The sequence below is a fragment of the Bubalus kerabau genome, chromosome 10, assembly GCF_029407905.1.
Source record: "Bubalus kerabau isolate K-KA32 ecotype Philippines breed swamp buffalo chromosome 10, PCC_UOA_SB_1v2, whole genome shotgun sequence".
NCBI lineage: Eukaryota > Metazoa > Chordata > Mammalia > Artiodactyla > Bovidae > Bubalus > Bubalus kerabau.
The window spans coordinates 48065600-48092007 of record NC_073633.1 but is presented as its reverse complement, the minus strand read 5'-3'; the positions used below and the strand labels follow the sequence as shown (position 1 = coordinate 48092007).

Below are 26408 nucleotides of genomic sequence, written 5' to 3'. Positions count from 1 at the left end.
AAGAGGAATAAATAAGTATAGACACATTTTAACTAGTTAGTTAGCATTAATTAGCATTCTCTTTGCTTAGAAGGAGTAAGGAGAATGAACACTCAACATCAGTAGCTGGTCATGCCACTGTGTGCCCCTCGTTTGGCCTTCTGCGAGATAAAAGGAGAGGGACAGGAAAACTCATAGAGATGCTCACAACAGCAACAGGAGTATTATCTAAGAAAAGAGAGAGGAGAGATGCTGTTTTGATGAGTTGAGAGAATTTATCAACACAGAATGTACCTAAATGGACCATACCCTGGCCAATAGGCTGTATGTATCCTTACCCTAAGAAAATTCAGCTTCCATCCCATTCTGTCTTTTTGGGTTATAGTGATGTATCTGATTCTTACCTGGAAATCTTTACAGCTCAGAAATCTCCTGTCCAGATCCCTTGAAGGCTTCAGTATTACAAATTACTTGCTTTTATTATAGAGTTTTTCACCCTCATTGTTGTAATTCTTACTTATCTCTTTACAAATGAACTTTTTAGCTGTGTAACTTCAGGCAAGTTACTTAATCTCTCCATTTTCTTTGCTGTTAAATATAAACTATATCAGCTTCTTAGAGCTGTGAGGATTAAATGAGAGAATTCCTAGTATGGATTAAACAAACACTTGGTAAAAAAACAAAAAAAGCTATTATTATCATGATCTTTCCTTAGTTGGTCTGAGGTCTTAGAGGGTAGTACTCTCATATTGTTCTTTGTATCTTCCTCATGTGCTTATCTGCATTGGCCCAGAATCTTGAGTCTTGATGGTATATAAAAGGCACCTGTTTTCAACTGGGTTTTCTTACATGGTTTCAGTGGAGGTACTTTTGCACTCCAAAAATATTGTATTCAGGTTTTATCTGTAACTTTTTTTAAAACTAAAAAGAAAAAAAATCTAATTTGTAAATGCAAGTGTTATAACGCAGAACTTTTAGTATTAAAGGATCTTACTGTACTAGGCAAGGTAAGGCAACGTAAAATTTAATCGCCAAATCTTGTCCGACTCTTTCGACTCCATGGACTGTAGCCTGCTAGGCTCCTCTGTCTATGGGATTTTACAGGAAAGAATGCTGGAGTGGGTTGCCATTTCCTTCTCCAGGTCATTTCTCTTTGATTGAAAGTTATCCTGATATTAAAGGCTAAACTGTTAAAAATAAAAACAAACTACAAAACAAGAATTTGCTGCCATTTGCAAATATTTTTCTCCATAAATTTTAATAGTATTCAACCAAAACAAAATACAAAAATACATAGAAGTCTGTAGCAGCTGTAGGAATGTAGCTGACACATGTAATTCTTGCTTTCTTTGCTTTGTATCAATCAGAAGAGCCTTATATTCTAATGACTGATTTTATAATAAATTCATTTTGTAAATTCAAATAAAAATACATCTACTCTAAGTATGGGTTTATCTGCTACTTTTGTAAAGAACCCATTTCTGTATTTTAGGCTAAGGATGAATGTTTGACAGGCTACAACTGACAGCCTTTGGCTAATTACAAACCAGTTTGGTTTTCACAAAATTGTACACTTAAAAGAGTAAAGACTTTATTGCTTTAAGAATACTTTGAAACCACTGACACATATGTGAAGTGTCCTGTCTCTCCTAGTCAGATGACTGCCACTCTTGCTTTTGCAGAGGCCCCGCTGGAGTAAGAGCCCAAGCCCTGGATAGGGATGGGAGTCTCATAGAAGATTTTGTGTTTGATGGAGGCGTTGGGGATATTGGAAATCGCATTCTTCATGTGAGGAATGCACCTTCCCCTGCTGCCACTTCTTCCCTTGCGATTTCTGGAATGATTGCAGATGAAGTGCAACAAAGATTTAAATTGTAAATAATGAAAGGAGCTAGGTATGCATTGTGATCTCCATGTTCAGCAACAAGAATTGACTAACTGCATTCTTTAAGAAAATTGGTTTAAAATGTCATTTTTAGGTATACCATTTAGATAACCACTGAATTTTTAAAATTAGGTAACATAGAAATAATATATTTTTAAAGTCTGTGCTCTTTAAAAAGGTACAGTTGTATCTTTCCTTCTGACTTTGCTAATGATCTGTCCTCACGAGATTTAGCTTTTTTGGAATTTCTGGGAACTGTAGCATGAAAAGTGATTATTCCCTTAACTTTTTAGCTTTATAATATCTAAGTTTCTTTTGTCTTGACTAGACAAGAAAATATATTGTAGATTGCAAACTTCCTTTTAATTTCAAAGAGTCATAAAAAAAAGCTCATATTATTTAGAGCAACAGTAATTGGGAATTTTAAATTATTTATTAAAAATACATGAAATTTCACATTTTGAAGTAATTTGAGTAAGATTCTCTCTAATCTTTATTTGTAAAAAATAACTTTGCAAAAGATATTCAAAGTATTTATTCTTCTCAGTTTCTTACAATTGACCCAATTGATCTTGGGTCATCTGTAAATCTTAACAACAGTCCACTATGGGTGTTTTGTTTATTCTTCAGTCTTCTGTGGTCAAAAAACCAGAAGAACTTAGAATCTTGACACTGACATACAGAACTTTGTAATTTAAAATGGTATTTACCTCTTATATCTCTAGTCTTCAGTTATACCAAGGTTCTCAAATGTTGACCCAGATCACTAATGATTCATGCCTACTTGACTTTTCTGGAATCCTATAAACCTTTATGAGGATATTTCTTCATTTGAGGAAATACCTAATTTTGAGGCATTCACTTTTGTAAACCGCAAAAGTGCCTTACAATCATGTGTATTTCATGAGTATTTTAAATTGTTGCCCAGTGCCATATTGTCTACTGTGTACTATATATTATATGTGTGTGGTATCTATTGAAATGATTCTTATAGTTCAGAATGTTAGAAAACAGAAATATAAATGGAAATGTAGTAGAATATGAGGAATCTTTTATTACAGAACCACCAATTAGGTGAGAAATTTTCATCCATTCCCTCACATATACTCTCTCTGGATTAATCTTTTAGTCTTAATTTTTTCTTTCCACTCATCTCTAAAACTGTGTGATGGATGAGTTAGAAAAATGAGCATTTTGGTAAACAGGAAAACTTATCTATTTTCTTCTTTTTCACTTCAAGCCAATGATTACATTGATTGAGCTACCTCATTAATTAATTTGAAAGGCTACACATCGTCAGCTCATGTTGCAGAATAGCACATCCAGGTAAATTGATTAGGTAGTTATTTGACACTTGGGATGGGCATACATACTGAAAGCAGTTGGAAAGTATTCACAGAGGAAACAAGCCCTAATGATTCTTTATAAAAACTGGTTCCTCCAAGAAATGTAAGACACAGGGTATTTTCTGTTTCATTACAAGACTATTTGGAGATGGAAAATATTCAGTTCTCTATTTTATTGACAGTAAGATTGTATATACACTAAGCTGTGAAAGATTGAAATTATAAAAATAACTATCCTATTTAAAGCAATGCTCATTCCATTTGGATTTTTACTATGCCTCCAAAAAATTGTGAAAAAATTATTGAAAGTGTTTTGAATGTGTAGATTATTCTATTTGTAAAACATTTTGTATTTGTCAATAGAGTCTTGTGGAATAATGCTATAATATTTAAAAGTTTTTTGTATTTCTAAGACAGAAGAAATGTATATTAATATTAAAAATATTTTAATGAGCCTTGGTTTTGTGAACATAATTTTTAGTTTCATAAAAACTCTTGATTCAATATTTGCCTGGCAGGGGAGATACCTACATGAAGGTGGTTTTTCCAGTGTGCAGCTCATCTGTTTTACACTGGATATGCTGATCCTTGCAATTTCCCCAAATGTGGGAAACTTGGCTGCATAATTTGTGGTAGTGGGGGACTGTGTTCACTTTTTCCCGTTTTTTTTTTTTTTTCCGTTTTAATGATAGAGATCCCTCAATAACATTTTCTAGGGGTCCAGTGGTTTGTGTTTTTCTAATACTGAAGATAACCTTTAGTGCATCATCCATTTAACATGGGTACTGAATGGTGGTGAATGTGACACAGGACATGGAGAAATAAAGATTTTTTTTTTTAATTTCTGATTCATATAAACTTTATGTTTGAAACAGAACTATTGTAGGATTTAGATAGCAGTCAATAAAAAAAAAGCTTGTACTTGTATATAATATAAAAATGAGGTAGAGTAGTTTGTATTTTGGGTAAAAAGTGGAGCACTTTCCTACCATGCTGTGCTGTGCTAAGTTGCTTCAGTTGTGTACAAAAATGGCTTTCCATTTGGTAGTGGTGGCAATATCTAGCTGACATCGGTATCATCTTCATACACAGAGTCCCAGGGAACATTATAGTGCTTTCTCCATGGGGAGGGGGGCAATAAATAAATCATCTTGGAATTTTATACAAAATTATTGTTCCTCTTGGGAAGACATTTTTGGTATGCTATCTCTTACGGGGATTGAGGTTCTGGTCATGAGACTCCCATAATGGTTATAGGGCAAATGATCTGTCTTGAGTGCCTGCTCCAACTTCTTCCCAGCAGGTGGACTGTAGAAGACCAGAGTTAGCTACGGCAATGGACCATGAAAGTGAGTGACAGCTACATTTATTGTTTCTCGTGGCATGGTTTTGCTTTGCTACTGACTGGCAGCTCTTGTAGCTTTAAATAAATTGAAGAAGTAGAAGAGAGTAAATGGGAGAAATGTTGAGTAAGCCCTTCTTGAAAATGTTTTTCAGTGGGAGAATATTAGTGGTAAAATTTTTACTGCCTTTTAAAATTTAAGATGTTAAAATTTGAGTTGTCAAATGACTGGGTCATTCAAGTTATCACCTTAAAACCATTCTAAATTCTAGAAAGACAAATAAAACTACAATGAGGTGTCACCTCACAGCTGCTAGAATGGCCATCATCAAAAAGTCTGCAAATAATAAATTTTGGAAACGGTATAGAGAAATAGGAGCTCTCCTACACTGTTGGGGAGGATGTAAATTGGTGCAGCCATTATGGAGAACAGTATGGTTCCTTAAAAAATTAAAAATAGAGCTACCATATGGCCCAGAAATCCTACTCCTGGGCATATATATATATATAAAAAAAAAAACACATAACTTGAAAAGTTACATGCATCCCAGTGTTCATTGCAACACTATTTACAATGGCCAAGACATGGAAGCAACCTAAATGTCTGTCAACAGAAGGATGGATAAAGAAGATGTGGTATATATACACAATGGAATATTACTCAGCTATAAAAAAAGAATGAATTAATACCATTTATCGCAACATGGATGGACCTAGAGATTATCACACTAAGTGAACCAAGTCAGACAGAAAGATAAATACCATATCACTTTTATGTGGAATACAAAAGGGGGAAAAAAAAGACACAAAGAACTTATTTCCAAAGTGGAAACAGACAGACACAGAAAACAAACTTATGGTTACTAAAGGGGAAAGGAGGAGTGAAGCTAGTGATAAATTAGGAGGCTGCGATTAACATATACATAGTACTATGTATAAGATAGATAACCTACAAAGACCTACTGTATAGCATAAGCAGCTATACTCAATATTATGTAATAACCTATAAGGGGAAAGGATCTGAAAAAGAATATATATACACACACACACACGTGTGTGTGTGTATAACTGAATTGCTATGTTGCACAGCTGAAACTTACATGATATTGTAAATTAACTATTAAAAATCTTTACATAAAGTAAATTCTAAAACCAAGTAAAATTACTATCAAGTTATTATGATAGTATATTAATTTTAACTCAAATTTATGATAAAGTTTTTGTTACATATCCACAGGTTCTCCCTCTCATGGTATTAGTGTATTTTAAACTTCTATTTTTTAACACTTGAAAGGAGGTATTTCTAGTGAGGTTGGAATTTTTCATTTAAAGAAAGCAGCTTTTAATTAATATTTTGAATGAGTACAACATTCATGTAGTTGAAAATTCAAGTCATAAAAAGGTACACAGTGGAAAGTCTCCCTCTCTAGCCACCCAGTTCTCAGCCTTGAGGCAATGAAAATTGTCAAAATCTTGTGCAGCCTTTCAGAAATATATATAATAAAACATTGTCTCCATTTTTAAAATACAAGTGGTAGCGTATTCTGTATACTGTATTATATACACCCTGCTCTTTTCACTTTGCAGCGTTTCTTGGAGAATGTTCAAGTGGCTTGAACACAGTGGCCAAGTATTTTTAAATGACTTTATAGGTTCCATTCTCTGATTTATTATTTGTTGAACCAGCCCCTTATTCCTACTGATGATTATTTGAATTGTTTATTTCTACTGTGTTTTCCCTTGTTTTGCTGTAACAAACAGTACTGGAATGAATAATCTTGTGCAAAGTCATTTCACATATGACTTTCACATACCTATAGGGCATAATACTAGAATTTATTAGATCCAAGGGTTTGCAATCTTAAAAACGACAGAATGATCTCTGTTCGTTTCCAAGGTAAACCATTCAGTATCACAGCAATCCCAGTCTATGCCCCGACCAGTAATGCTGAAGAGGCTGAAGTTGAACAGTTCTATGAAGACCTACAAGACCTTCTAGAACTAACACCCAAAAGAGATGTCCTCTTCATTACAGGCGACTGGAATGCAAAAGTAGGAAGTCAAGAGATACCCAAAGTAACAGGCAAATTTGGCCTTGGAGTACAAAACGAAGCAGGTCAGAGGCTAACAGAACAGAACAGCGCGTTGTCAAGAGAATGCACTGGTCATAGCAAACACCCTCTTCCAACAACACAAGAGAAGACTACACATGGACATCACCAGATGGTCAATACCAAAATCAGATTGATTATATTCTTTGCAGCCAAAGATGGAGAAGCTCTACACAGTCAGCAAAAACAAGACTGGCAGCTGACTGTGGCTCAGATCATGAACTCCTTATTGCCAAATTCAGACTTAAATTGAAGAAAGTAGGGAAAACCACTAGACCATTCAGGTATGACCTAATTCAAATCCCTTATGATTATACAGTGGGAGTGACAAATAGATTCAAGGGATTAGATCTGATAGAGTGCCTGAAGAACTGTGGATGGAGGTTCATGACATTGTACAGGAGGCAGTGATAAAGACCATCTCCAAGAAAAAGAAATGCAAAAAGGCAAAATGTTTCTTTGAGGAAGACTTACAAATAGCTGAGAGAAGAAGAGAAGCTAAAGGCAAAGGAAAAAAGGAACGATATACCCATTTGAATGCAGATTTCCAAAAAATAGCAAGGAGAGATAAAAAAAAAAAAAAAGCCTTCAGCGATCAATGCAAAGAAATAGAGGGAATCAATAGAATGGGAAGGACCAGCGATCTCTTCAAGAAAATTAGAGATACCAAAGGAACATTTCATGCAAAGATGGGCACAATAAAGGACAGACCTAACAGAAGCAGAAGATATTAAGAAGAGGTGGCAAGAATACACAGAAGAACTATACAAAAAAGATTTTCAGGACCCAGATAACCACAATGGTGTGATCACTCACCTACAGCCAGACATCTTAGAATGCAAAGTCAAGTGGGCCTTAGGAAGCATCACTACGAACAAAGCAAGTGAAGGTGATGGAATTCCAGTTGAGCTATTTCAAATCCTAAAAGATGATGCTGTGAAAGTGGTGCACTCAATATGCCAGGAAATATAGGAAACTCAGTAGTGGCCATAGGACTGGAAAAGGTCAGTTTTCATTCCAATCCCAAAGAAAGGCAATGCCAAAGAATGTTCAAACTATTGCACTCATATCACATGCTAGCAAAGTAATGCTCAAAATTCTCCAAGCCAGGCTTCAACAGTACATGAACTGTGAACTTCCAGATATTCAAGCTGGATTTAGAAAAGGCAGAGGAACCAGAGATCAAATTGTCAACATCCGTTGGATTATCGAAAAAAAAAAAAAAAAAGAGTTCCAGAAAAAAATCTACTTTTGCTTTATTGACTATGCCAAAGCCTTTGACTGCGTGGATCACAACAAACTGTGGAAAATTCTGAAAGAGATGAGAATACTAGACCACCTTACCTGTCTCCTGAGAAATCTATATGTAGGTCAGGAAGCAACAGTTAGAACTGGACATGGAACAACAGACTGGTTCCAAATCGGGAAAGGAGTACATCAAGGCTATATATTGTCACCCTAAGCTTATTTAACTAATATGCAGAGTACATCATGTGAAATGCTAGGCTGGATGAAGCACAAGCTGGAGTCAAGACTGCCGGGAGAAATGTCACTAACCTCAGATATGCAGATGACACCACCCTTATGGCAAAAAGCGAAGAACTACTAAAGAGTATCTTGATGAAAGTGAAAGAGGAGAGTGAAAAAGTTAGCTTAAAACTCAGCATTCAGAAAACTAAGATCATGGCATCTGGTCCCATCACTTCATGGCAAATAAGTGGGGAAACAATGGAAACAGTGAGTGACTTTATTTTTTGAGGCTCCAAAATCACTGCAGATGGTGACCACAGCCATAAAATAAAAAGACACTTGCTCCTTGGAAGAAAAGTTATGACCAACCTAGACAGCATATTAAAAAGCAGAGATATTACTTTGTCAACAAAGGTCTGTCTAGTCAAAGCTATGGTTTTTCTAGTAGTCATGTATAGATGTGAGAGTTGGACTATCAAGAAAGCTGAGTGCCAAAGAATTGATGCTTTTGAACTGTGGTGTTGGAGAAGACTCTTGAGAGTCCCTGGGACAGCAATGAAATCAAGCCAGTCAATCCTAAAGAAATCAATCCTGAATATTCATTGGAAGGACTGATGCTGAAACTAAAACTCCAACACTTTGGCCACCTGATGCCAAGAACTAACTCATTTGAAAAGACCCTGATTCTGGGAAAGATTGAAGGTGGGAGGAGAAGGGGACGACAGAGGATGAGATGGTTGGATGGTATCACCGACTCAATAGGCATGAGTTTGAGAGGGCTCCGGGAGTTGGTGATGGACATGGAAGCCCGGCGTGCTGAAGTTCATGGGGTCGCAAAGAATCAGACACAACTGAGTGACTGAACTGAACTGAAGGGTTTGTGCTTTGCAATTAAGATATTGTCACATTGCCTCTGATGGAGACTGACCAGTTACCAGTCTCACCAACAATGTATCAGAATACCTGTTTCCCCATATTCTCACCAACACAGTGTATAATCAAACTTTCTGATTGGTGCTATTCCAATAGATGGGGAAACGGTGGAAACAGTGTCAGACTTTATTATTTGGGGCTCCAAAATCACTGCAGATGGTGATTGCAGCCATGAAATTAAAAGACGCTTACTCCTTGGAAGGAAAGTTATGACCAACCTAGATAGCATATTCAAAAGCAGAGACATTACTTTGCCAACAAAGGTCCGTCTAGTCAAGGCTATGGTTTTTCCTGTGGTCATGTATGGATGTGAGAGTTGGACTGTGAAGAAAGCTGAGCACTGAAGAATTGATGCTTTTGAACTGTGGTGTTGGAGAAGACTCTTGAGAGTCCCTTGGACTGCAAGGAGATCCAACCAGTCCACCCTAAAGGAGATCAGTCCTGGGTGTTCATTGGAAGGACTGATGCTAAAGCTGAAACTCCAGTACTTTGGCCACCTCAAGCGAAGAGTTGACTCATTGGGAAAGACCCTGATGCTGGGAGGGATTGGGGGCAGGAGGAGAAGGGGACGACAGAGGATGAGATGGCTGGATAGCATCACTGACTTGATGGATGTGAGTTTGAATGAACTCCGGGAGTTGGTGATGGAGAGGGAGGCGGGGCGTGCTGTGATTCATGGGGTCGCAAAGAGTCGGACACGACTGAGCGACTGAACTGAACTGAACTGAATAGGTAAAAAATGATAACATAATTTAAATTTGCATTTTTTGTAATATGAGAAAGTTGCCCATCTTTAATAAGTTTGAGACATTTTATATTCCTTATATGTTTTTTTATTATTATATTTTAGTCTTATAAATTTATAGGAACTGCTTTAGATATTAGGGAGATTAACTGTAGGAAATAAGTTGTAAATATTTTTTCCAGTTTGTCGTTTGCCTTTTAGCTTTACTTATGTTTTCCTTTGGTATACATTTTCAAAACTAGAACTTATCAAGCTACATTTTATGTCATAGTAGTAAGGTCTTTGTACTCTGAAATTATAAACAGATTACTTTATGGTTTTATTTTTTATATTGAAATATTTGACTCATCTGGGGGTTAGCCTAGTGTACAGTATAGGGTATGGATCCAACATGTTTTCCTGGATGGCCCATTTGGTTGGGTAACTTCTTACTAGTGTCATTCTTGGATTATTTTCCACAGGCATGTGGATCACATTTCTGTTTGTCTAGCCCAGAGATCATAGCTCAGATGCTTGTAGAGACTAGGCAGGTTACATAAAAGGGTGAAGAGTGCCAGGTGGGGAGGCTGCTGCTAAGTCACTTCAGTCGTGTCCGACTCTGTGTGACCCCATAGACGGCAGCCCACCAGGCTCCCTCGTCCCTGGGATTCTCCAGGCAAGAACACTGGAGTGGGTTGCCATTTCCTTCTCCAATGCATAAAAGTGAAAAGTGAAAGTGAAGTCGCTCGGTCATGTCTGACTCTTAGCGACCCCATGGACTGCAGCTTACCAGGCTTCTCCATCCATGTGATTTTCCAGGCAAGAGTACTGGAGAGGGGTGCCATTGCCTAGCCAGCTTCAAATGGGATGGCATACTTTTTTAAAGAGGCAGCCACTACCCCGTGCCTACTGATCATTCCCTTGCAGGGAGCATCAGGGCCCAGTATTGCCAGATCTTTGTCAAGAGAAGCTGGAAATCCAGATTTTTTTACATGAAATCTCTTAATTTTAAAATATTAACATCAGGTTTAAAAAGATAAATACAGTTCTGGTTGAACAAAATGTGTCTTGAGACCTGATTTGACTCAGAGAAGGCTCCTAATCTCCTTAGCCAAGAATGAAACTTCCCAGCTTCACTTTCCTATAAGAAAATACAACCCCAGTCTAATAGCTGGACAGCCTAGCAGTTTATAGCTGGAGTTCAAGAAAAGAGAGAAAAGTAAAGAGGTCTAAATTAGCCAAGGTCTTTGCCCTCACTTATGGAAAGATTCTTTGGAGAAATACAAGCATTTCACTATTCTACCTTTTATCCTAATTACATGGGAATGTGGATGTGGCCATTCTTTTTAAAGGAAGTATTTCTTATTTACAGTAGTTTCAGGTGTACAACATAATAATTCAATATTTTTAAATATATTTTGCTCTTCTTGAACTTATTACAAAACTATATTTCCTTGCTGTGCCACATATCCTTGTTACTTATCTATTTGAAAAGGTTCTTGATTCAGTGGATACTTGAATTAGAAAAATGATCTCCTAAGTTTTCCAACTCTGCCATTATAATTTTGCCAAAATGACAAAATAATGCTTGTTTTAACTGCTCTGCTACTGATTTTGAACCGATTTTGAATCGTGGCACATTGTTTTTTTGTACCTTGTTCTTCCTTTCCCTTCCTCCGGGATGGTGGCTGGCAACAACCTATTGTAATTCATGTATGTGCTCAGCATCTTTAGTGGGATAAAATTTATGCTAACGATAAAGTTTTCAGAGTCGTCAATTCAGGAGGGGGTTAAGGTCTGGGGATCTTTTTGGGGTTGCTAGTGAGTAGGGCGGGCCCCAAGGGCGGATTCCAGGTTTTGTGGGACCTGACACCTCCACACCGCCACAATTTGGAAACACCATTAAGAAAACAATGCAAAAATATGGACAGTTTTACCAAAACGGTATGAAATTTCTGTGAACACATAAGGGCTCGTGCAAGTGAAGGGCTTTTAAGTTCAAGTTTGATTAACGCTGCCGTCTGCCTTTTTTGGCCCTACTATGCGCCAAGGACTTTCCACTCCTCACCTTCTTCAGTCCCCTCAACACTACGCTATGAAATAATTACATATACAGAAGAGCCACGTAGAACACAAATACATTAAACATCGTGTCCAGCCTGAAAACCCCTTTCTTTCTAACTCCCTATATCGCTTCCCACGACTGGAGTTCTGGGGCTTGAGGAATGACATCGAGTCAGGATTGTCGCGGGAAAGAGTGTGTAAAACGCAGTCAGGGAGCTAGGGAGTGTTTCTGAAACTGGCTCGCAGAGAGCGCCCTGGAGACGTGCACTCCCGCGGGAAGGCCCCCGCGCCCAGCCGGCGCCTAGGCCAGCTCTACGGCGCGCATGCTCCGGGAGGGGCTGCTCTAGCTACTCCGGTTAATGAGCGCGCGGCGGAGGGGGCGGGCCGAGCCGCGGCTGCTGGGATCTGAGCTTGGCGGCGGCCCTGGGGCTCTGTGCGCGGCTGCTGAAGGGGCGGCGGCGGTGGCCGGCACTGTGCGCGCAGGAGTGTGGCTTGTTCGCCCGACGCGCACGCCCGGTCGGTCCCCAGGGCCATCTGGAGGTGACTCGGGCGGCCCGGGCAGGGCAGCGTTGCCGGTTGGGAGGGCGGAGATGAGGCGATGAGGACACAAGCTGCCGCCGCCTCTGTCTGCCTACTACGGCCGTAGCGGGAGTCGGGGCGGGGGCGAGGCCAGCTGTACCCCCGCCGGGCTGCGAACCCAGACAAAGGAGGAGCAGCAGCTCGAGAAGCGGGCCAGCGCCACTGGGAAAGGAGGCCGCCGCTTTGGTCGCAGCCGAGGGCCGTTCGGGCTCACGGGCCGCCGCGCTTCCCCTGAGGACGCTGCGCGAGGCGAGGTCGCGGGGCCGAAGAAGCCGCCCCCGGAGCCCCCGCCCGCCCGCCGGCGCCGCCTCCGAGCCGCCTCGGCCGTAGCCGCGGCCCGGGCGGGAGGCGGCGGCGGCCGGTGAGGCTAGGCGGCCCGCGCCCTGCCTGTCAGATCACCGGCCCGGCCCGTTTCGGCCCGCGGGCCGCCCCCGATGCGGAGGCGCTGCCGCCGGGGCCATGCAGCAGGCGCCGCAGCCTTACGAGTTCTACAGCGAAGAGAACAGTCCGAAATGGCGGGGACTGTTGGTCTCGGCCCTGCGGAAGGTCAGTGCTGGTGCCCGGGCGGCCTCGGGGCCCGAGGGAGGTGCCGGGGCCGCGGCAGGCGGGCGGGGCGCGAGCCACGGCCCGAGCCGTGGCCCGTCGGACGTTCTGACGGGGAGCTGCACGTCTTCCCCGCGCTCGGCGCCGGAGGGCCCATCGCTTTCTCTCTGGCCGGCGACGAGGGGCTTGTGATTGCCTTTGCGTCCCAAAGGACGTTTTCTCAAGTTATTGCCTGGCCCCGGAAGGAAGGTTTTGTTATGATCATAAAACTGGATTTCATGTTGCAGTCGTTTCGTCAGGCGACTTCCGCCGTTGACCAATTTGTTGTCCTCGGGCTGGATTCGGGCAAGAGAAAGTCCCGCTGGTATTTAGATAGTTTCTAAAACAAAAGCACGTTTCTAGGCCGAGTAATCACTTTTAATTAAATTCTTTGGGTCTGTTCCCTTAGGCAGTTTGAAGGTTGAAGGGTGTCCACTCAAGAGGTTGTAATTTTTTTTTTTTTTTTGCTGATGGATGTGTTTCTCGATTGAGAAATGTCAGTGAGCCATAATATTGCTTTTACAATTCTTGAGGTCAATTTAAAGTGCCTCCTCCCTTCCTGCCATAGGCGTCCCCATGTTTAGGAGAGATTTCCCCTGTAAAAGTTGGTCATTTTCTTCACTGAGTGCAATTTATTACTTAGAATCATTTTAAGGGGATGAAAAAGGCTCAGCTCATAAAAAATCAATCTTTTTAGTTTGGGTACATCGCTAGGGTGCATCTGTCCTGTAGATGATGTCAGTTTTCCTCTGAATTTAGGTAATAATCGTACTGTTTTTTTAATATGTAATAATCATACGTTTTTATAATAAAGCCTTTTGTAAGGTCAAGACGTTTAAAGAGTGTAAATGGAGGCAGAAGAAGATAAACATACTGAGCATGGGCTTTCCTTGCCATTGATACAGATGTAGTCTATTACCTTTTGTGCAAAATAACCAAATATAAATTTTAAAATAATAAGGAATAAACATTAATTTAAAAGACTACCCCGGAAAATAAATCTTCATACATTAAATTTCTCTAAGTGAAAAGAAGTAGTAGTATTTTAAAGTAAAAAACATTCCCTCACGTATTCGAGTTTCAGATTTGCCGTTTTTTCACGATTCTTAGGAAGAGGTATTGCCTTCCTTGGGCCAAACATCATGTAAAATTTTTTAAAGAATTTGGTGGAGGTGGTTAAGAGCAGCTAGACAGTTACCATTTCACAGGTATTTTAGGTGTTAAAGTATTACATTGACCTTCCTTCCGTGGGCAACCCGATTCTATAAGGAGAGGGAAGGAAATGGCAAGTGTGCTGAGTGGTGATAATGAACACTGGCCTGAGTTAAAAGCAAAGAAGGAAATGCTTAGATAGTGATTGAACCTTCTACCACATAGACAGAAATGTGAATGCAGTTATCAGATAGTCGTATGTTGTTGGCAGTGAGGTGTAGGTCTCTTACTAGTATTTTCTGGTAGCAAATAGAATTTGAGTATGTGTTGCATAACTTACTTTGACTCTAATAATCCCTCATGCACAGATACAGATTTATATCTTCAGGTTAGTCTGGAAATAAACCCAGGGTAGCATCTGATCCTAGTTCATTGCTTTGAGTCTATTATTTTGCATTTATATGTTGTGCTTGTTTTCTTGGATCTCAGATGCCTTATAGATCTCTGTTGTATTCCACAGTTCTTGTATGTCCTTTGCTTATGGAATATATACAGCTAAGGAAATCTGGCCTTTTGAGTGAATTAAAAAACAATTTTTATTTAACTTATTACATAACTGTTTTTCTAGAATTGAGGTATATTCCCATGGAACACATTTTTTTAATGTTTTTGCAAATTTTTTGATATTTGTAATTCCCAGATTATATCCAGTTTTGTGGTCATGGCAGCTCGTAGGTTTATAGTTCTTTGTAGTTTTGTAGTTTTTGAGGTTTGTAGTTCTAGAGGAGTTCAAGGTTCACTCTTTCTTTGCAGGATGAGTTAAATTCTGGTCTGTACTTGCCACATGTGTCCTTGTACAGTGAGAATTCCTGCAACTTAGGCAGAGGCTCTGTCTTCACATTCAAGGCATCTAGAACATGGCTTCCTTCTTCCAGCTGACTAGATTATTGCAAACACTACTAAGATTAATACTAATAGTAAAAGCAGCAATAGTATTAGACTACTAAGTCTTTTCTCCTCTGGTGGATGTTGCCATCAAACATGTGGGAGCTAGTTTTATTAACATTTATTGAACACATTGTAGGTACTTGGCCCCAAACTGGATCCTAAGAATACAAATGTGAATAAAACCAAGATGCCTTGCTCTAAAATGTTTACCACATAGACTGAAAATTCTAAACTTTGGGGTTTTGGTTTATGTAGAACTCAAAAGTTCTGTAAGAAATATCTCTGTGTGTGAAAAGAACAAGGTTGTTTAATTCTGTTAGTTCACTTGTGCATCTTGATGGAACCTTCAAAACAGTTAAAATATAATTTTCTGAAAGGTAAAATCAAAACTCTCATGACAGTTATGAATGAACATGTATCCGTGATTTTGATTCAATTTATTACTTAATTTATTACTTAACTCATGAGATGCTAAAAGCCACTTCATATGAAAATTGGAGGAGGTTAAGTATTTATAGGAAACTTAAAAGAATCTCAAGGTAAGATTGTTGGATTGGACACAAAAATAGGTAATATCCTACAGGAACATAAGCAGTAAGTTTGGGGTTATCTTCCTACTGATTAGATCTTGCATCTGTGCTGGACAAAAATCTCTTTAAGTTAATCTTACCCGTTAGTAAAATAGCCCAGTCAGTAGTAATCAAGCATAGTGTTGGACTGAAGAACAGCAAGTTATCTCTTTTGCTTATTTTCAAGTTTTCCTGATTTTTCTGAAAACCATACGTATATTTGATAAAGTTAGTATACTGACTTTGAAAATGGAAGAGATTGTTTTAAACCAACATTAAATATTCATTTCACTATGGAGAAACATGAACATTGAGAAATAGATTTAAGGAAAGATAATTTAGGAAATAGAAATGTGTTGTTCTTTAACTCTTTGTTTTATTGTGCTTTTGTTCTTTACCTGTTAAAATAGAACTTCACTTAGGGCATTTAAATACATAGAGAGCTACCAAGGGTAGAGCAATATGACACTACTAATGGATCCTATGTGCATTGTTAACATTACTGCTGAATTATGTATCTTAACCTAAAAAGAGCCAGAGACGTAATTGCCCTCATTACTACTCCTCGAGAACACTGAAGCTATCATGTTACTTGGGGGAAAAAGAGTGTGGGATATATTTGCAAATGCAGCTTATTACCTGTGTCTTTGAAATACCTGTGGTACTTTGTGCATGTGCTATTTGTATCGTATGCTAAGAAAAATCAGTGTAAACATTCTGCATATAGGGAAACATGCCTGAAAATCATTTTAGCAGGTTTTTTAGTCTCTGGTATTTCCCTTGTAGATGCCTTTTCTGTAGGATATTCACCAGGCTAGCCATGGAAAAGAAAATTTTCTTATTATCTGTCATTATAGCTGTCACAGAAAGCTAGAAAGAATTGGTAAACTTACCTTATTCCTGAGTCTAACTTAATTCAGGTTTAATATTGACCTTCCGCCTCAACCATTACAGTTTACTCTTGGATATCTGTTAAAATTCAAGAGATGTGAGAGAATGTTTGAGTTAATTAATGGCAGTCAATGCTGGGGGTGGGGGTGGAAGAGAAGGTTGAAGGTTTTGATTCAGAAATGCCTTTGTACTAATATCTCTTGGAACTGTTTTAGAAGATTGCACTGGATCTTTCCTAGGACCCAGAAGAAAAGCATGGGAGTTCTTTGAGAAAATGAAATTGGTGTCATTGACAGAAGGTCAAGGAAGGCTTCTTTAAGGAAGTAACATTAGTGCTGACTTCTGGAGAATATATTTAAATATTTGTTGAGTGCCTCATACGTGCCAGGCAATATTCTTGATACTGAGGTTGTAGTAAGGCCCTGCTCTCATTAAAAACATCTGTTCTCTTAATAAATGACTGTAGTAGAGAGGCCTGGGGAGAGACAGACAGTAAAGAGGTAAACAATTATTTGAAAGATCAATAGGAATAAACAAAGAAAGGGGGAGGAAAGATTGGAGCTGTAGGGTAAGGTAGGACCATGACTTTAGGAACTGAGATCAAGTGAAAAGGAGTTGAGCAAGTTGAGAGACTCTTACATAGACTCAGGTTAAGGTCTCTCCTGAGAATAGAAAATCCTGTAGGGTTATTTATGTAACAAATTAATTAGATTAACTTGATCAAACTTGCTTTTTTGAAGAGATCACTCCAGCTAAAAGGAATAGGAGAAACTATGATTTTGTGACATGAGGCCTTTTCGGGATTTCCTAAAGCCACTGAATATAACAGTGAATATAACTCTAGGGAGTCATTTGGAATTATTCCAAACTAATAATGACCCAAACTGACCCAAGGGGTTCAGCCAGAACTGGATGAGCATTAGGAATGCATTTTAGCTTGCTGCATTTAGCTTCCTGTCAGCCATGATTTAGTAGTCTTCTATTTTCAGTTTAATTTTGGTATAGTGTATTTGGAGCAATAATATTCCATTAAAGTGTTTTATGCTGAGTATCCAAAGCATTACCTGTGTTACCACTTGACATAAATCAAATATATATCTTTTATATTAATCAGGGCCTTTCTTTCAACGGAGCAGTAGTTTGATTATATCCTCTGTTAGCCTGCATATTTGAATCAGGAAGGAATTTTAATGGAACTAATGGATTTAGTGTTATCTCATGTAGTCACATTAAAAATTAACAACCTAAAATTCTTTTCCTTTTTTTACATAAGAGCACATAGTAAGTAGAAACTTTTTAAATGTGTAAAGTGTTATATACTTCACATTTTAATATGTAGAGAGGAAGCAACACAATGAAAATAACATCAAGATAAAGATGAGAGCATTAGTATTATCTCCAAGTAAAGTTTTCATTACCGAATTTTCTTCATAAAAACACTTTGTAAACTCAAATACTACCTCTTACTTATGTAGCACTTTGTAATTTTTTCTTAAATGACCCATTAGCAACATTTCATAGTTGATCTTTTTCTGCTGCTTTTCCTCATTTGGCTTCCAGGATACCAACCTCTGATGGTTTTCTCCCTCTCTGACTATATTCCTCCTAGTTCTTCACCATTGTTGATCGCCTTATCTTCCCTACTATAATGCATCATCCTGACCTCCCTGGAGCTTAGTCTTTGAATTTCTGTTTCTATTTACAATAGATTTCTTGAGATCCCACCCAGCCTCATTGCTTCACATATCTCTATCTGATGGGTTCCAATATATATTTCTGGCTCAGAGCTCCCTCCTGATCTTGGATATCTAGTTTCTTAACACTTTCACAAAGATGTGTGATAGACATCTCAACTGATACTGAATTCCTCCTCTTCCCCTGAAAATTTGCTCCTTTTGTAATATTTCCCACATTAGTGAATGGCTACTTCATCATTCTAGTTGCTCAAAGTACTGAGTTATTCTTGAATTCTGTCTTTTTTTATAACCAATATCTAATGTGTCAGCAAATCTTTTTAGCTCTACTTCACACTATAACAATATTCAGTCACCATTTTTTACTCTTCCACTTCTACCTTCTGGGAACACTCTGGGACTATTAAAATAGCCTCTTAACTGGTCTCCTGTCTTCTCCCCTTATCCCAAAGCATAGTCTTTTCTCAGCACATAGAGATAAGTGGGATCATGTCATTCCTTTGTTCAAAATTTGTTGTGCTTCTCAGAATAAAAGTCCGAGTCCTCTCAGTAGCCTGGTGTTGCCCCACTTCCCCCTGAACCTTGCTGATCTCATTTACTACTGTCCTTTTTTTGCTCTCCTCCTGCCGCACACTGGCTTCCTGGTACCTCCCAACTCTTAGACATGTTCTAGTCTCAGGGCTTTGTACTGGGTGTTTCTTCTGCCTGGAACAACCTTCCTACAGATAAAAACATGAGTGGCCCTTTTACCTCCTATAAGTCTTCAGACAAAGATCTTGAAGAGTCCTTCTCTTGGAGCCTGTCTAAACTTCTGCAACTCCTGCTTACTGGAAATTCCTATGTAAATGTTAACAGCATGTCCCAATTCAAGCTTGTTATCATCTTCCATAAACCGATGTCTCCAGTATAAATTATCTCGTACTCATTTCTCAGGCTAGAAGCCTAGTCATCATCTGTTCTTTTCTCTCCAGGTTCATGTCTGATCAACACCCAGTCTTGATTCTTTTCTCCTAAAAGGAGCTTTCTAACTTTTTTTTTTACTATGTATTCCAAAAGAATTTTGAAAATTTTGTACATTTTTATGTTGACATCTAAAAATGTTCATCTTTAAGCTTAGTTTCAGAGGATATATTGAGTTGGCTAAAAAGTTCATTTGGTTTTCTGTAAGTTGACTTTGTTGTTGTTCAGTTGCTAAATCTTGTCTAACATCTGACTCTTTCCCGACCCAGGGATAGAACCCGCAGGCAGATTCTTTACTGCTGAACCACTCAGGAAGATCTCTGGTGGCTTTAGTAGTGCTTAGTTGTCTTTAACTTCATTTGACACAGTTTTATTAGATTGTATGTCATATCAGTGTGCATTTTAAAAACTTACCAAAGCCAGAGAATTTTTGTGTAGCCATTTTAGTGGTCAGTGTTTAAGGCTTTCCTGGTGGCTCAGATAGTAGAGAATCCGACTGCAGTGCTGGAGACCTGGATTTGATCCCTGTTTGGGAAGATCCCTTGGAGAAGGGAACAGCTACCCACTCCAGTATTCCTGCCTGGAGAATTCCGTGGACAGAAGAGCCTGGAGGGCTACAGTTCACGGAGTCACAAAGAGTCAGACATGACTGAGCGACTTTCACTTTCGCTTAGTGTTGAAGGTGGAAGAAAAAGCAACACTTTGCCATATTATGCTTTACTGTTTCAAGAAAGGACTTCTCTGGTGGTTCAGATGGTGACGAATCTGCCTGCAGTGGGGGAGACCTGGGTTCAATCCCTGGGTTGGGAAGATCCCCTGGAGAAGGGAACAATACCCACCCCAGTATCCAGGTCTGAAAAATTCCATGGACAGAAGAGCCTGGCAGGCTACAGTCCGTGAGGTCGCAAAGAATCAGACACGACTGAGGTACTTTCACTTCACTTCAAGAAAGGTAAAAACACAACTGAAACACAAAAATAGATTTGTGTTATATGAAGAAGGGGCTGTGACTGATTGAATGTGTCAGAAGTGGTTAGTGAAATTCCATGTTGGAGATTTCTCACAGGACAATGCTCCATGGTTGGGTAGATCAGTTGAAGTTGATAGTGATCAAGTCAAGACATTAACTGAGAACAGTCAACATTATACCATGCAGGGGATAGTTGACATACTAAAAATATCCAAATCAAGCATTGAAAATCATTTGTACCAGCTTGGTTATATTCATGGCTTTTACGTTTGGGTTCCACATAAGTTAAGCAAAAACCTTCTCAACCATATTTCTGCATATGATTCTCTACTTAAACATAATGAAGACATTCCATTGTTAAAACAAATTGTGACAGGCAATGAAAAGTGGCTACTGGGCAATAATGTGCAATGGAACAGATCATGGGGCAAGTGAAATGAACCACTGCCAACTACACCAAAGGCTGGTCTTGACCCAAAGAAGGTGGTGGTGTGTATATGGTAGGATTGGTGAGAGTCCTCTATTATGAGCTCCTTCTGGAAAACCAAATGGTTAATTCCAAGCACTGCTTCCAATGAGGCCAACTGAAAGCAGCACTGGATGAAAAGTGTCTGGAATTAGTCAACAGAAAATGCATAATCTTCCAACAAGATAACGCAAGACCACATGTTTCTTTGATGACCAGGCAAAAGCTGTTACAGCTTGACTAGCTAGTCCTGATACATCCACTGTATTCATCAGATGTTGCACCTTCAGATTTCCACTTATTTCGGTCTTTATAAAATTCTCCTAATGGAAATAAATTTCAGTTCCCTGGAAAACCGTAAAAGGCACCTGAAACAGTTTTTTGCTCAAAAAGATAAAATGTTTTGGGTGGATGGAATTATGAAGTTGCCTGAAAAATGGCAGAAGTTTGTGAAACAGAATGGTTGAATACATTGCTTAATAAATTCTTGGTTAAAATAAAAGATGTGTCTTTTATTTTTACTTTAAAACCAAAGGAACTTTTTGGCCAACTCAGTAGTTTGTTTTCTAAGTACAGGTGTTTTAAAATAAAACATTTACATTAGTGTTTTAATACCCAATGAAATCTAAGTACCATAACAATTTGATACACACCATTCATCCTTTTAATATATATGACAAAGTGCTTTCTTTTAGTTATTTCATTTTGAGTTATTGGCTTTCCCATGTGGCTCAGTGATAAAGAATCAGCCTGCTAATGCAGGAGTTGCAGGTTCCATCCCTGGGTCGGGAAGATCCCTTGGAGAGGAAATGGCAACCCACTCCTTGCCTGGAAAATTCCATGGACAGAAGAGCCTGTGGGCTATAGTCCATGCGGTTACAAAGAGTCAGACACGACTTCGAGACTGAGCACATACTTTAGTAGTACATAGTTGCTCAAAAGAACATAAACCTTATGAATTTCTGTTGTGTGGTTGCTAAGTTGCTTCAGTTGTGTCTGACTCTTTGCGACCCTATGGACTATAACATTCCAGGCTCCTCTGTCCATGGGATTCTCCAGGCAAGAATACTGGAGTGGGTTGCCATGCCCTTCTGTTTCCACATAACAAATTTTCGAATACTTGGTGGCTTAATACAACACATATTTATTATCCTACAGTTACTGTTAGAAGTCCAGACATGGCCTAGCTGGATTCTCTATTTTGGGTCCCATAGGCTGAAATCAAGGTTTTGGCTTTAGCTGCAGGCTCATCTGAGGTTGAGATCCTCTTCCAAGTTTATGTGGTTATTGGCAGAATTCATTTCCTTCAGTTGCCTGTCTGAGGCCCTCAGCTCCCAGGGGTTGCTGCCATTTCTTCTCCGTGGTCCTGCCTGTAATAAGTCAATTTACTACTTCGAGGCGAACAGGACTGCATCTGCTGCTGTTTCTTGTCTCACACTTCTGGACCCTTTTTTAAAAGGACTCACCTGATTTAGGTCAGGCCCACCTAGGATAATCTCTTTTATGATTAACTCAAAGTCAACTTAATTACTGACCTTAGTCACCTTTGCTATATACAGTAATAGCACAGGAGTGGTATGTCATCATATTCACAGGTCCTGCCCACATTCAAGGCGAGAGGAGTGTACAGGGTGTGTAAACCAGGGATCAGAATCTTGGGAGCCAGGTATCTTAGAATTCTGCCTACCACATTCATCTTATGGAAAATATCCCCCATAACCTAATTGGAAAGGTCAGTTTAGTTGTCAAGCCAACCTGCCTATCATATTTATCTTCAGACCAAGTCTGACTTAATTTTTCAATTCAGATGAATGTGTTAATACTTGTTATGTGCCAGCCATTTCACTTCTGAATTCTATTTGTAAGATAGAAAGATAAGGTGTGAAAACTTGCTTTAAATTGTTTCTCCTGACTGAAATAAAATGATGTTGGCTGTATTTAGTATTCTTTTAAAGATGCTTTCTTTTCTTTGTTCTCATGAGTCTCCTCATTTATAGTGTATTTTTTTTACTCTAGGCTACGGGATGAAAGAAGCAAGATTAAATGATAAATATTTATTATTTAAATGAGAAGTATTTATCACCGTCTCTTTGTTTTGTGTCATAGAATTTATTATTTATTGCTCTGCAGAGCAATGCCCCATAACAACATTCAAGATAAGAGATCTGCCTTTCTTCTGTTAAATGGGAGGAAGGCAGTTGTGGAGAGAGGGGAAAGGAGAATGCATTATTTACTCCTTGAGTGCAGGCACCTTGCAGGCAGATCTTTAAGAAAGAGTGCACATGGTAGTTTTGGTAGGATGCTGAAGGATATGAGTATTTGACCCAGGGAGTATTAAAGTTTGACTGAATAAAATATACTTAGTGACCTTTTCCCCAGTCCACAGGAAAAAGCCAATATTAATTTTAATTAATTTTATTTTTTTCACGCTCGCTTTGGCAGTACATATACTAAAATTGGAACGATACAGAGAAGATTAGCATGGCCCCTGCGTAAGGATGACACGCAAATTCGTGAAGCGTTCCATATTTTTACAAAGGCTGTAAAAAGAGACAAGGACACTACATAATGATCAAAGGGTCAATCTAAGAAGAAGATATAACAATTATAAATATATATGCACCCAACATAGGAGCACCGCAATATGTAAGACAAATGCTGCTGCTGCTGCTAACTCACTTTAGTCGTGTCCGACTCTGTGTGACCCCATAGATGGCAGCCCACCAGGCTCCCCCGTCCCTGGGATTCTCCAGGCAAGAACACTGGAGTGGGTTGCCATTTCCTTCTCCAATGCATGAAAGTGGAAAGTGAAAGTGAAGTCGCTCAGTCGTGTCCGACCCTTAGCAACCCCATGGACTGCAGCTTACCAGGCTCCTCCATCCATGGGATTTTCCAGGCAAGAGTACTGGAGTGGGTTGCCATTGCTAACAAGTATGAAAGGGGAAATTAACAATAACACAATAATAGTGGGAGACTTTAATACCCCACTCACACCTATGGATAGATCAACTAAACAGAAAATTAACAAAGAAGCACAAACTTTAAATGATACAATAGACCAGTTAGACCTAATTGATATCTATAGGACATTTCACCCCAAAACAATGAATTTCACCTTTTTCTCAAGCGCACATGGAACCTTCTCCAGGATAGATCACATCCTGGGCCATAAATCTAGCCTTGGTAAATTAAAAAAAATTGAAATAATTCCAAGCATCTTTTCTGGCCACAATGCAGTAAGATTAGATCTCAGTTACAGGAGAAAAAATATTAAAAATTCCAACATATAGAGGCTGAACAACACGCTGCTGAATAACCAACAAATCACAGAAGAAATCAAAAAAGAAATCAAAATATGCATAGAAACGAATGAAAATGAAGACACAACAACCCAAAACCTATGGGACACTGTAAAAGCAGTGCTAAGGGGAAAGTTCATAGCAATACAGGCATACCTCAGGAAACAAGAAAAAGGTCAAATAAATAACCTAACTCTACACCTAAAGGAACTAGAAAAGGAAGAAATGAAGAACCCCAGGGTTAGTAGAAGGAAAGAAATCTTAAAAAATCAGGGCAGAAATAAATACAAAAGAAACAAAGGAGACCATAGCAAAAATCAACAAAGCCAAAAGCTTGTTCTTTGAAAGAATAAATAAAATTGACAAACCATTAGCCAGACTCATCAAGAAACAAAGGGAGAAAAATCAAATCAATAAAGTTAGAAATGAAAATGGAGAGATCACAACAGACAACACACAAATACAAAGGATCATAAGAGACTACTATCAGCAATTATATGCCAATAAAATGGACAACGTGGAAGATATGGACAAATTCTTAGAAAGGTACAACTTTCCAAAACTGAACCAGGAAGAAATAGAAAATCTTAACAGACCCATCACAAGCATGGAAATTGAAACTGTAATCAGAAATCCTCCAGCAAATAAAAGCCCGGGTCCAGACGGCTTCACAGCTGAATTCTACCAAAAATTTAGAGAAGAGCTGATGCCTATCCTACTCAAACTCTTCCAGAAAATTGCAGAGGAAGGTAAACTTCCAAACTCATTCTATGAGGCCACCATCACCCTAATACCAAAACCTGACAAAGATGCCACAAAAAAAGAAAGCTACAGGCCAATATCACTGATGAATATAGATGCAAAAATCCTTAATAAAATTCTAGCAATCAGAATCCAACAACACATTAAAAAGATCATACACCATGACCAAGTGGGCTTTATCCCAGGGATGCAAGGATTCTTCAATATCCGCAAATCAATCAATGTAATACACCACATTAACAAATTGAAAAATAAAAGCCATATGATTATCTCAAGAGATGCAGAGAAAGCCTTTGATAAAATTCAACATCCATTTATGATAAAAACTCTCCAGAAAGCAGGAATAGAAGGAACATACCTCAACATAATCAAAGCTATATATGACAAACCTACAGCAAACATTATCCTCAGTGGTGAAAAATTGAAAGCATTTCCCCTAAAGTCAGGAACAAGACAAGGGTGCCCACTCTCACCACTACTATTCAACATAGTTTTGGAAGTTTTGGCCACAGCAATCAGAGCAGAAAAAGAAATAAAAGGAATCCAAATCAGAAAAGAAGTAAAACTCTCACTGTTTGCAGATGACATGATCCTCTACATAGAAAACCCTAAAGACTCCACCAGAAAATTACTAGAGCTAATCAATGAATATAGTAAAGTTCCAGGATGTAAAATCAACACACAGAAATCCCTTGCATTCCTATACACTAATAATGAGAAAATAGAGAAATTAAGGAAACAATTCCATTCACCATTGCAACGAAAAGAATAAAATACGTAGGAATATATCTACCTAAAGAAACTAAAGATCTATATATAGAAAACTATAAAACACTGATGAAAGAAATCAAAGAGGACACTAACAGATGGAGAAATATACCATGTTCATGGATTGGAAGACTCAATATAGTGAAAATGAGTATACTACCCAAAACAATCTATAGATTCAATGCAATCCCTATCAAGCTACCAACGGTATTTTTCACAGAGCTGCTGCTGCTGCTGCTGCTAAGTCGCGTCAGTCGTGTCCGACTCTGTGCGACCCCATAGACGGCAGCCCACCAGGCTCCCCCGTCCCTGCACAGAGCTAGAACAAATAATTTCACAATTTGTATGGAAATACAAAAAACCTCGAATAGCCAAAGCAATCTTGAGAAAGAAGAATGGAACTAGAGGAATCAACCTGCCTGACTTTAGGCTCTGCTACAAAGCCACAGTCATCAAGACAGTATGGTACTGGCACAAAGACAGAAATATAGATCAGTGGAACAAAATATAAAGCCCAGAGATAAACCCACACACCTATGGACACCTTGTCTTTGACAAAGGAGGCAAGAATATACAATGGAGAAAAGACAATCTCTAACAAGTGGTGCTGGGAAAACTGGTCAACCACTTGTAAAAGAATGAAACTGGAACACTTTCTAACACCATACACAAAAATAAACTCAAAATGGATTAAAGATCTAAACATAAGACCAGAAATTATAAAACTCTTAGAGGAGAACATAGGCAAAACACTCTCTGACATAAATCACAGCAGGATCCTCTGACCCACCTCCCAGAATACTGGAAATAAAAGCAAAAATAAATGGGATCTAATTAAAATTAAAAGCTTCTGCACAATAAAAGTAACTATAAGCAAGGTGAAAAAACAGCCTTCAGAATGGGAGAAAATAATA

General features: G+C 38.9%; 2 protein-coding genes and 2 non-coding genes across 5 annotated transcripts in view; all 4 read left to right on the top strand.

The window, feature by feature from the left end:
• Positions 1–4003, top strand: part of L2HGDH (L-2-hydroxyglutarate dehydrogenase) — a 53666-nt gene extending 49663 nt beyond the window's left edge. Inside the window, exon 8 of one of the 2 annotated variants that reach the window (XM_055537583.1) lies at positions 1662–4003. In XM_055537583.1, coding sequence (XP_055393558.1) covers positions 1662–1857 — 196 coding nt within the window. In that variant the 3' untranslated portion in view covers positions 1858–4003. The remainder of the gene's footprint in view (positions 1–1661) is intronic. The other variant, XM_055537582.1, reaches the window with a different exon arrangement.
• LOC129622193 (U1 spliceosomal RNA) lies at positions 3714–3874 on the top strand. The gene has a single exon (XR_008699869.1). It is a non-coding gene; the product is annotated as a U1 spliceosomal RNA (small nuclear RNA).
• An 8271-nt stretch (positions 4004–12274) lies between the features above and the next one.
• The window catches only part of SOS2 (SOS Ras/Rho guanine nucleotide exchange factor 2), a 105575-nt gene continuing 91441 nt past the window's right edge, over positions 12275–26408 (top strand). The window contains exon 1 of the mRNA XM_055537576.1: positions 12275–12979. Within this exon, the coding sequence (XP_055393551.1) occupies positions 12893–12979 (87 nt within the window). The 5' untranslated portion in view covers positions 12275–12892. The remainder of the gene's footprint in view (positions 12980–26408) is intronic.
• Positions 23094–23198, top strand: LOC129622208 (U6 spliceosomal RNA). The gene has a single exon (XR_008699880.1). It is a non-coding gene; the product is annotated as a U6 spliceosomal RNA (small nuclear RNA).